This window comes from Lepus europaeus, unplaced genomic scaffold, assembly GCF_033115175.1.
Source record: "Lepus europaeus isolate LE1 unplaced genomic scaffold, mLepTim1.pri SCAFFOLD_3_1, whole genome shotgun sequence".
NCBI classification, from domain to species: Eukaryota; Metazoa; Chordata; class Mammalia; order Lagomorpha; family Leporidae; genus Lepus; species Lepus europaeus.
In genome coordinates, this window is record NW_026909276.1 from 9,760,107 (window position 1) to 9,772,078 (window position 11,972).

An 11,972-nucleotide genomic window follows, 5' to 3' on the forward strand; every position below is an offset into this window, starting at 1 on the left:
AAATGACAAATTAATAAAAGACTTAAGGAACATTCATGATAAATAGACTATTACAACACATTAAAAAGGAAAGTAAAGACTCAAGAAAAAGAAAACCAAAGACAATGACACATACCATAACAGTCTTCATCTTCTTTAGTTTTCCCAATTAAAGGGAAATTTAGAGTCCCACAAACATCCACAAAATATACACAACATATTACCTGGAAGAGGTGAATGATTACCCCATCCTAAGATGTCTCTGAGAAACTGTGTACTTTAAAGTTGCCAAGACAACTTACAGAACTTTGAAGAAGCTGATGACCTCAGAATGTAAACCCTAGCAAGACGGCCTCCATTTCACCAGGCAAATACTGACTTAAACTAGGATATTAAAGATATATGTAGATGGTATGCTGAAATTCAAAAGAATTCTAAAATACTGCAAATAGTATGAAATGAAAAGCAATATGTTGCCATTATTGTGACAAGGAATAAGTATTTTGTTCAAAACAATACTAATGTGACAGAAGAAAAGAGAAATTACCTAAAAATAGAACATTCAAATTACATCAAATCTGTATTTGTGGTAGTTATATATTCAGAGACAGCATCAAAACATAAAGGTTGTAGGTGTTTTAAAATAAAAATATAGTAATTATCATGAGAAGCAATGATTATTTTGTGGAGCATCTAATTTAAAATGATAAAAAGATTCCATTCTTCTGTCCTCTCAGAATTTCACTTTTATAGTAATTATTATTCAATTTACTTTATTTTACAAAATATTAATCTACAGTGGGATGGGGAAAATCTTGGTCCTTCCTACAGATGGTTTGAAAAGCACTGCTCTAGTAACAAGGAGCTGCACCATTAAAAATGTATTGACATTATACAGACTAAAATATTTAATTAATTGAATAATAAACTCCTTCTTAAGAGTAGGTTTTCTAATTATACCCATAAGCTTTCTAATTATACTCACATTCCATTTCTCAGAACACAAGTAGATTTGCATATTACTAATTTAATTTTATATTTTCTTACCTGTATTTGCTTACTGTATCAATCTGGGTTCTTAATAGAGAAGTTTGCATATATATATATATATATATATATATATATATATATAATCTCCTTTATTTAGATGATGGTAGATGTTAATCACATCTACAATATGTCTGCACCGCAACATCAATAACAGTTTGGTCAAACTCAGCACAACAGCCCAACTAAGTTGACTGAATTGAGTTAATATTTACAATATGATCCTTATCCATTGCAAGAATGCTGGCACACATGTCACAGCAGAAGGGGTGGCCTATATATGCACAGCTACTGATTGATTTATTCAAATATTTAGCACCTTTCCTTAGAAATGTGGAACTCACCAAACCTATGCAAATCCTCTATAAGGGTACTTTAAGAGTGCTGCTGGTTCTTTTGCATGACTTCCCAGAATTCCTTTGTGATTACCATTATGGGTTCTGTGATGTAATCCCACCCAATTGTATCCAGCTAAGAAATTTGATACTGAGTGCCTTCCCAAGAAACATGAGGCTCCCAGACCCATTCACTCCTAATCTGAAGGTGGACATGTTGAGTGAAATTAACATTGCTTCCCGGATTCTCACCAATTTCACTGGAGTGATGCCACATCAATTCAAAAAGGATTTGGATTCTTATCTTAAAACTCAATCACCAGTCACTTTTCTGTCTGATCTGTGCAGCAACCTACAGGTGTCCAATGAGCCTGGCAATCACTACAACCTCCAGCTCATCAATGCACTGGTGCTCTACGTAGGGACTCAGGCCATTGCACACATTCACAACAAGGGCAGCACCCCTTCAATGAGCACCATCACCCACTTGGCACACATGGACATCTTCCAGAACCTGGCTGTGGACTTGGATACTGAGGGTCGCTATCTCTTCTTGAACGCAATTGCAAATCAGCTGCAATACCCCAATAGCCACACTCATTACTTTAGCTGCACCATGCTGTACCTTTTTGCAGAGGTCAAAACTAAAGCTATCCAGGAACAGATCACAAGGGTTCTTTTGGAACAGTTGATTGTAAATAGGCCACATCCTTGGGGTCTTCTTATTACCTTCATTGAGCTGATTAAAAATCCAGCATTTAAGTGCCCCAGAAATTGAGAAGTTTTTCCAGTTAGTTGCACATTGCTGCATGGGACAGAAGCAGGATCAGCAAGTAATGGAAGGGACAGGTGCCAGCTAGATGGAACTGTGACTCTGTTGTAAAGGTGTCAGCCTGGAGGTCCCAGTGCACCAAGTTCATAAACTGAAGAATCCTTTCTGCTCTTCCTGACTTTCCCAGCCCTTTGGTTCTTGGGTATTTGCCCCAACTACTGCTGGGGTGAGCCTCCCTGTCTATGTGGGCACGTTCCAAAGTTTAAATGCATATTTTTGACTCTTGGCCAAAATTTAGAAGATGCTGTGAATATCATTTTCAACTTGTTTAAGTATATGAAAGAGAAAAAAAAACAATATGATCCTTATCAATCCTGAACTCAAAACATCTCCTTAAAACAAATGTAATCCCCAAAGAAATAACAGTTCTACTTCCATGTCAAATAATACAAAAATACTTAGAGCCAAAAATGCACAAACTCCCTAAAAGAGCATGCACATTCCTTGCATAAACAGTCACCCTTCTTGATATCTTGTAACTAAAATTTTTAGGATTTAAAGTTACAAATACTTAAAGACTCTGAGGCAAACTGTTGTATGATAACATGATAAAAAAGAGCAGTATTTGAAGCACAGGAATATTTACATAAACACATTCATAACAAAATAATGAAGTAATATTCAAACACCACCACCCTAGGCTCTAGCCCCCACCACCATGGCTGGAAGCCAGGTGACCCCATGAGCCAACCACCAGTATCAGCTCCACCCCCATCCTAATGGGATTTGCTGCTTATACTTCCCTGCCCACCCCCAAGTAAGGTTTTAAATGGACCTGTTTCTGAATACATGTCTCTCTCTCCATCTCCTAATCTCTCTCTCACTCTCTCTTGATAACCCTCTTACACTCACCTTATCCCTCTTTTCCTTCTTTGTCCCTTCCATCAGGTCTGCTGGGATTCCCCCAATGAACCCTTTCCCTTAAAACAAAACAAAACAAAAAAGAAATCATCATAAAAAATCTCACTTTGATAGAATTTGTAACTACCGTGTATCACTGCTCATTCCATAATCCTTTTATCTTATCAGAACCTCAGCTTGTCATTTTCCTTTAGCTCATGAGAAAACATTTGTTTTCACTTATTGTACAAAACACAGCATTACACTCAATTGCTGCCACCATGTGAGTTAAACCAGTTTAGCAAATCTAAATAATACACTGCAAACCTAATTAAAACTTATCTAAGAATATGAGAGGTAAACTGTACCAAGATTCAAGACTTTCATATAAGTAATTATGTTGGGATCCAGTTATCTGAAGTATGCTGGGATCCATTCTCATAAAAAAAGTCTCCTTTTTGGGATGGACTTCAGTTCCTACCAGGAAAGAAGGCTGACAGTAGGCTTTCAAGAGGCAGCACAGTTTGCACTCAAACAGGGGAAGAATTTTGTAGTAGTTCTGGGCTGTGGGTTATAAAACCACAACTTGTATTATAAAACCAGAAAGATACTATGGTAGCAGAGGTATTCCTGGTGAGAAAATACACTCTAGGGATTTCACAGCTAGCCTTGATAGGATCACAACCCAGAAACGATAGATGTTCTCAAGAAAGAACATATCATCTATAGCAAATAAATATGTACCACTTGAAAACTAGCTCTTGGTGTGCTACTGGGTTGCAGTGATGACTGGCTATCTGACTATGCTGTATCAAGTGACTAGGAGACCAAATATGTAAGCTGTCAGACCTACTAAGTTCTAAAGAAGGGTAGATGTAGCAGCAATAATAAATGGAAAGATGAGTCAAATCTCAGGCAATAGCATACCTAGAAGGCATAAGTAAACTGACAAACAGTGGGTCTCACTTCCCTCTGAGCGATAGTGATTGCACACATTCTACGGTATGACTATCAGAGAAAGAAAAAAAAAAACAATTGAGCCTTGTTCATGGATGGTTGGCTTAGTACATTTACATTAATGTTAGTTGAAAGTAGATGAATAACAGTAGTACCCTGCTAAGGGACCTATAAGGTAGTGTTATAAGCAAAGCTCTGAGTATTATTCCTGATTTATTTTGTGGGGAAAATTGGCCAAGAACATTGATAATTATAGTTTCACTGACAGGATGTGATAATTTACCTGGTTTGTCAGAAGACTGAAAATGAAAGATTTGTAACATGGAGTTTTGCGTAGGAGGCATGAAATGTGCCTATTAGAGTGGCTATAATGTGTGAACATTCTACTAACTAATAACTAATAATGAATAGACAGCAACTATGAAGGCAGAGCCAGTAAGCATCCACATAGACAGAATGATATGGGCCATTGATTTCAACAGGTCTCTGACACTGCCATTTAGTACATTTATTGCACAGTGGATACACAAATACAGTGACCATGGTGGCCAAAACAGAAAGTGATTGTAGACTTGTTGAACATAAACCTGTTAGCCTGGGCTACCACTCAATAATGCTGATCCAGGTGTTGCCACTGGTGTATGGGTAATCTGCCATCTACAGGGATTAACAATGACTCTCTGATTTCCTATTCATGAGGTGACCATGTAGTTAGTTGATTGAAAGTTGATTAAACTGATTGAAGTCTATGAAAATATCTTAAATCCAAGTTTGCCTTTTCTCCCTGCAGGTCTTCAGTCATCACTTCTATTTGAAGAATTACTGAGTTTTGATCACCACACATGAGATTATTTACACAATAAAATTATATATCCAATTCCCTAGGAATGAACATTTCATTTTACTTCAAATATGCTTAGGGTAGGGATTAAATAATGACATGCACTGTTTCTGTCATATATGCCACTACTCAGAATTTGTCATCCTGATAAGGCAAGAATATGAATTCAGATGACAAGATGCTATGAGACTGAAAGGTGGCACCATCATGTGGATCACTCTATATCTTTGAAATTAATGGACTTACAAGTTACTGACAACTTATTATGTAGAAGGCATGGGTACAAGAAATAAGAATGGATGAAGCAATATCATAGCATATCATCACTCACTCCTCTGTGGCATTTTTGTTCTTATGGGCACCAGAGTTTCAGTTTCTGTGCCTAGATGTTCTCATTCCAGGATGTTGCATGGCCTGTGGGGCTGGGATTCTATCCTTCTGGCTACCTGATAGTGGTCCACACCTCAGGCTCTTTAGCAGAAATTGCACTGTGCACAAGATGGTCTTTCTAAAGGTTCCAGCCTAGGATACCAAGAGGGAGTTTTTCAGTGAACCTGTTGGCTTGAAATTGAGTTTTTTTTGGGGAGAAAAGGAAATTCAAATTCCCCAATGTATCTGAGAAGCTCCATAGGATGAAGGTTGTGGATTATTAGGTCATGCGCGGTCATTGGGGACCCTGGCCATTGAAGTTTTATGGAATGGTGGGAATGGCAGTTGAGATAGCACAGCAAAAGAAATTTAGAGTTAAGAATGTGAGGGACAGGTAAACTGAACATTCTTTCAGAAAGATTAGCTGTGAAGGGAGCAGGAAATGGGGTTTGAGAGCTGGAAGCACAATGGGGTGGTGGGAAGAATTTTGTTTTTAAGAGAGCAGATGCTGGAAAAGATCTGGGAATGTGGGTGCTGGCACGGGAAGGCAAAGCTCAATTCAAGAACAAATTCTTGAGAAGCCCAGAGGAATTGGTTTTTTGGGGAAATCTAAAAGAAAGCAATGGAAGCAAGTCAAGAGCAGGCATACCTGGGCTGGCTCTGTGGCTCAGCAGGTTAGTGACCAACCTGAAGTGCCAGCTTCCCATATGGGCACCAGTTAGAGACCCAGCTGTTCCACTTCTAATCCAGCTCTTTGCTGTGGCCTGGGATAGCAGTAGAAGATGGCCCAAGTCCTTGGGCCCCTGCACCCACATGGGAGACCAGGAGAAGGCTCCTGGTTTTAGATTGGCACAGCTCAGGCTGCTGAGGTCAATTGGGGAGTGAACCATCAGATGGAAGACCTCTCTTCTCTCTTACTCTCTCTTACTCTCTCTCTCTCTCTCTCTCTCCTCTCTCTGTATAACTCTGACTTTCAAATAAATAAATATTTTTTTAAAAAGAGCAGGCACACTGTTGAGGGGGTATTAGTTCATTGTCCATTGATATAACAATGTTAAGACTTAATGATTTACAGAGAAAAAGGTTTATTTGGCTGACAGTTTGAGAGGATTAATGTTCAAGTTCAGACAGCCCCATATGTTTGCCTCTGGTGAGGGCCTCATGGTGATAGCATCACAATGGTAGGGATATATACAGAAGAGATCACAGGGTGACATAGGAAGCCACAGGGATGTAAGAATCAGACATGTTCTCTTTATAACACACTCTGCAAGGAAATAAATGGATCTCATGAGAAACACATTAACACCTTTTGAGGGTGATTACTCCAATGACTTATTCTTCTTCCATTAGGCCCCATATCTTAAAGCTTTCATCACCTGAACAATGACACCTTGAACTCTGTTCTTCCAGCACATGAATCTCTGGAGGGCACACTGCAAACCATAGCATGGGGACATCCATTTTACTTTTCAGGACACAGATTCAACATATGAATTTTTGGAGGACACAAACATTCAGTCCACACCTGCAGCATCTCATTTTTTCATTTCACAATTAGATTTTATTTCTCTTTGAGGAATTCAAAAAGTGTGAAATTCAAAATCTAAAGAATATTAAAGCATACACAGAGACAACTAACCCCCCATCCTGGAAATCACCCAGTTTCTGTGAATTTTTCAACAGTTAAAAAAGATAAAACTCACAGATTTAAATATATTAAAATTGTATCAAAATAATGTTGCCAAAATGCATATTTTCTCATATGATACATCATGTTATATTAGCAATAGTTCAAAAATCTTTATGTAGAAATCAAATAATTTTGCATTTAGTGCTTAGTTTGAATCTCCTGGCATAACAACAGTAAGACAGCAAGGAATATTGAAAGGAAAAGCCACCACAAAACACACCAAATGCTTGGAGTAAGAGAAAAGGTTTATTGTTGGGTGGGGGAAACCTGAAAGGCTACCTTCCCATGCACAGAGAGAACAACAGCTTGTAATGGGAGAACAGGTCTTATATAGCTTTTCAGAGGTAAGGAAGTGGGAGCAGAAAATCCCATCAGGGTTGGGGTGGAGCTGATACTTGTGATTGGGCTATTTGGTCACTTGCCATCTAGTAAACCAGGCTGGGTTTAGGAAGATGGCATCATTTTACCAACAAATACAATATTAAGGCAACCAAGAAAAGAATATTTCACAAGCAAGCATTAGAGCTATTTTGTGCCTTTCTTGGAAAATTAGCTTCCTACTGCACAATGGGTTGGATTTCAGAAAGAGCCTATCATTATCATATCGGGGGTCAGCTAATGTAGGTCTAATATCTCTAGGGAAGGAAATAAGGAGTAGGAAGGTTCAAAGATGAAAGGTTGAGAACTGGATATGGTCCTCACAATTGCATGAGCAAGGGATGGCTGGGAACAGAACAAGTTAAATTACATGAGGCTCAATGTAGATAAAGTGCTTTTGAGATGGGAATGGAAAGGCTATTCAGTTTGCAAATTATCCAGGTCTATCACAATGAAGATTTTGTTAGCATATTATTAATATCAAAGGCATCTAAATAAGATTTCAGAAGATTGTATATTAACCACATGAAATCCACAGTACAGTAAGACTTAGTTTAGACATTCACCTGCCCAAAAAACTTTTAAAAAGACTTGGTATGATGTAAAAGTAACACAATATTTGGATGTTGAAGTCTTCAAAGTTAGGTGTACTTAGGAAAATCTTGACATGTATAGAGACCTACTCTAGAAAAGCTGAAAACCAAGACTAGGCAAGTACAAGGGGACAAGTCAAGATCTGGACTACCTATTAGAACAAATGTACACAGAATTGTCAAAGAAATCTGGTCATTTCCTTTGGTAATGATGGACTATCACTGACCAGACTATGCACTGAACCTGTATAAAATGCTGGATTAATGGTTTTTAAATTGTCCTTTAAAATATTGTATTTGGAACCTAGGAGAAATGGACAAATTCCTGGAAAGGAAGAGTCTATCTCAAATCACACCAGAAGAAATAGACATTCTCTATAGGGAATATCTTTCAAAAGAATTGGATCAAGTGCTTTTTCTTTTTTGTACTGGTTAAGATGCTGCTTAAGGTGCCTACATCCTATATCGGAGTTCCAGGGTTTCAAATCTTGGCTATACTCTAACTCCTGGCTCCCTGCAAATGTGCACTCTTGTAGGCAACACTCAAAATACTCAAGTTATTGGGTTCTTTCCATCCACAAAGGAGACTTGGGTGGTATTTATGACTCTTGGCTTTATCCTGGCCCAATTTTGGCTGTTTTGGTCACTTGGGGAGTTAACAAAAAGTTGTGAGATTTCTGTAATAAATTAATTTATTTGTGATTTTTTTTGAAAACAGAAATTGAGCCTACATTTGATAACATTCCAAAGTAGAAAGTATCAGACTACTGAGGGGTTTGCTGGAATATTCTATAAAATAGTTAAGGGGAATTTATACCAACTTTTTAATACTTTTCTGGAAAATAGCCTGATTACATGGTAAAAAACTAGAATTTCACTACCATGAAAACCGTACAGCAAGAGTACAGCAAATGGAATTACAGAGTAATATCTCCCAAGAACATAGATACTGATAAACAACATAATCTTAAAGGAATCCAAAAGGTATGAAGATGGTGATATTTCATATGCAATTGATACTGTGGATATTCAATTGCCAAATAATAAAAGTTCATAATTTGAGTGGTCAGGGAGCTTCGGGTAGTCCCTATACCCCATGCCAACTAAAGGCACAGATGCTGCTGAAATCTGCATGGAGAGTTGGGGTCCCCTACCAAGGCATTACCTTTGTTTCTAATGGCTGTCAAAAATTTTGAGCTTTCTTTTGGGTTTCACTAAACAGATAAGTCTTACTCTATTTTTATCTCTGTATAAAGTTTTTCCATAGTTTTTTTTTTTTGACAGGCAGAGTGGACAGTAAGAGAGAGAGACAGAGAGAAAGATCTTCCTTTTTCTGTTGGTTCACTTTCCAATACCACTGTGGCTGGTGCACTGTGGCCTGCATACAGTTTTTAAAACTCTGTATGAAATTTTTATATACTCTAGCTGTGGGCAACTTTTGACATGGCTACTGTGGCACCCCCAAAAATTCTGCCCCAAAACACATTTGTGGCACATTTTGAGATGATTATTCAGAGAAAGTGCAGACCTCTGCCAACACAGGAATGGCTCTGAAAGCTGTCCTGTAAAAAGAAATCCATATTAGTAACAGTAGGGGGACAGGCAGAGGCTTTTTCATCTGCTATCTCCCTCTATGCCGAGGAAAGATTTTTCACAGGAAGGAAACATTAAGAGGTCTGACTCTTGCCCAGACAGATCCCCACAGCTGACTGCTACCTGGGCGATTTGTATTGCATAACAAGATAGCCCATTCTTAACTGCACATCCTCCCTGAAATCTGCCATGGCCTGAGTCACTTCCTTTCCTCCCAGAACTCAAGCCCAATCTCTTTGTTTAGCTCCATATATGGTGTAGCAATCTTGCAGCTCTTAGAGTCCATATTAAATGTGTAGCTAACTTTGTTAAACACATAATAAATTTGTATGTTTTTCCCCTGAAAAAAAAGTTCACAATTTGGTCAATTACTATAAGAAAAAGAGAAACATACTTTTGTCAATTCAATAGAACAGTAAATAAATTCGATGTGTCAACAACACCAACAAAAAACTTGGAAAATCAAATACCACCAATTAGGAAATAAGCAGATGAATAAAAAATGAAAATTTCCAGCAAACTAGAATAGAGGGATAATTTTATCCTTAATTGATAAATAGAATATGCATCAACATTTCAGCTGACTTTATAGATAATGGTGGGAAGCTCTAAATTCTACCACAAGAACAGGAACAAGACAATCCTGTCCCTTCTCACTACTGCTTTTCTTTTTTTTTTTTAATATTTTTTAACTTTTATTTAATGAATATAAATTTCCAGTGTACAGCTTATGGATTACAATGGCTTCCCCCTCCCATAACTTCCCTCCCACCCGCAACCCTCACCTCTCCCGCTCCCTCTCCCCTTCCATTTGCATCAAGATTCATTTTCAATTCTCTTTATATACAGAAGATCAATTTAGTATAAAGATTTCAACAGTTTGCACCCACATAGAAACACAAAGTGAAACATACTGTTGGAGTACTAGTTATAGCATTAAATCAAAATGTACAGCACATTAAGGACAGAGATCCCACATGAGGAGCAAGTGCACAGTGGCTCCTGTTGTTGACCCAACAAATTGACACTCTAGTTTATGGCACCAGTAACCACCCTAGGCTCTCGTCATGAGTTGCCAAGGCTATGGAAGCCTTCCAAGTTTGCCGACTCTGATCATATTTAGACAAGGTCATAAAAGACAGAGTGAGGATAGTAACCAATGATCCTAAGAGTGGCATTTACCAGGTTTGAACAATTATACAGCGTTAAGTGGGGAAGAGGACCATCAGTACACACAGGTTGGGAGTAGAGCCATTGGTGGTAGAGTAGAGGTTATGATTACAAAGGAATGAGGCCCAAGTACGCTAGACAGGGTCTAGAACAAAGGACAGAGTCATTATTAGAGGAGCTAAGAAAGGTGCTGTCTAAGCTACAATTAAGTTTTCTGATTGAGAGGCAAATAGAACCTGATAGAAGGGGCTTGATAATAATCTGTTGGGCTTTAGGCCTTGTAAATTCAGAGGACCTGACCTATCTATCTCTTCACATGGGGTATATCCTAAGGGAGGTGTGAACCTCCTAGGGGAAGGCAATCTGTTGACTTTCATTACTTGGCTGGGCTGGGAGGAGAGCTGGTCAGGTAAAGGCAGGGGGCATCTCTAACAAGAAATTTACAGTCCTGCCTGCAATGTTGCTGACCCTACTTGACCATACCCTCAGCTGCAGTGGTCACTTTGGAAGTTGGGCTGAGTGAAGGGCTTTTCAGCTTAGAGCCAATAAGATCTGTGGCTCTGACCTGGGCATCCTTCGACTCCAGGGCAGGTCCATTTCCAGTGATCCAACTCTTGGCAGAGCTGCCAGGGCTCATCACAAGCTGACTTCTGCTGAAGCCCATGCTTACCACATTGAAAGCCACTGCAGTGGACTGGCCTGTTGGGTCTCCTTGAGGGCAGATCACTGTATAGATCAGCCATTAATAGGCCTGCCACCCATTGCTTCTGATGCCTAGCTTTCTTTTCCTCTTGGTTTGTGTTAAAGCAGACCAGAGGATGCAAGTCAAGGGAGTGCCCGTGTCCCATCTCTAATCTTCTGTGGCCTAAACTGCAAGTCTATAGTCACAGGCATGTTCTGTAGTAGTTTTTCTAAGGTAGACAATGCCCATGAGGAAAATTATGTTCTCACTTAAAAACTTTCTTTCCCTTTGGTCTGAAAGGGAGGTTTTTTCTACTTACTGTATACTTTGCTGATGGCGAAGTGAATCTAGCTATGAGATTATTATTTAAGTTCTTATTTTGGCTATGCTATTACAGAAAAATGTTAGCCATCTCTTTTACAAGGTCTCAAGATTAAATTGTGCGTCCTACAGATTCCTTCATAATAGAATTAGTTTCCTACCTTGAAGAGAATAGAGAAATGAAAGAACAAGTTGGGCTTAGAATAGAGAAATGAGGGAGCAAGTCTTAGATCGCTTGCTGACAATAGCAATATCACATGAATACTTAGCAAACCGTTTCAACCATTAGATAACAACTTAAGAAAACATTTACCAGAAGATCCGATGCCTTCTATAAATTTT

At 38.6% G+C, this 11,972-nt stretch overlaps 1 protein-coding gene across 1 annotated transcript; it reads left to right on the plus strand.

The window, feature by feature from the left end:
* Positions 1-1,248: 1,248 nt before the first annotated feature.
* LOC133755181 (CCR4-NOT transcription complex subunit 1-like) lies at positions 1,249-2,221 on the plus strand (the record flags this gene model as incomplete). Its single annotated transcript, XM_062185414.1, is given in 2 exon segments — positions 1,249-2,123; positions 2,125-2,221. Coding segments are annotated over 2 exon segments (972 nt in total), but the record flags the coding sequence as incomplete, so codon positions are not given.
* Positions 2,222-11,972: the final 9,751 nt, after the last annotated feature.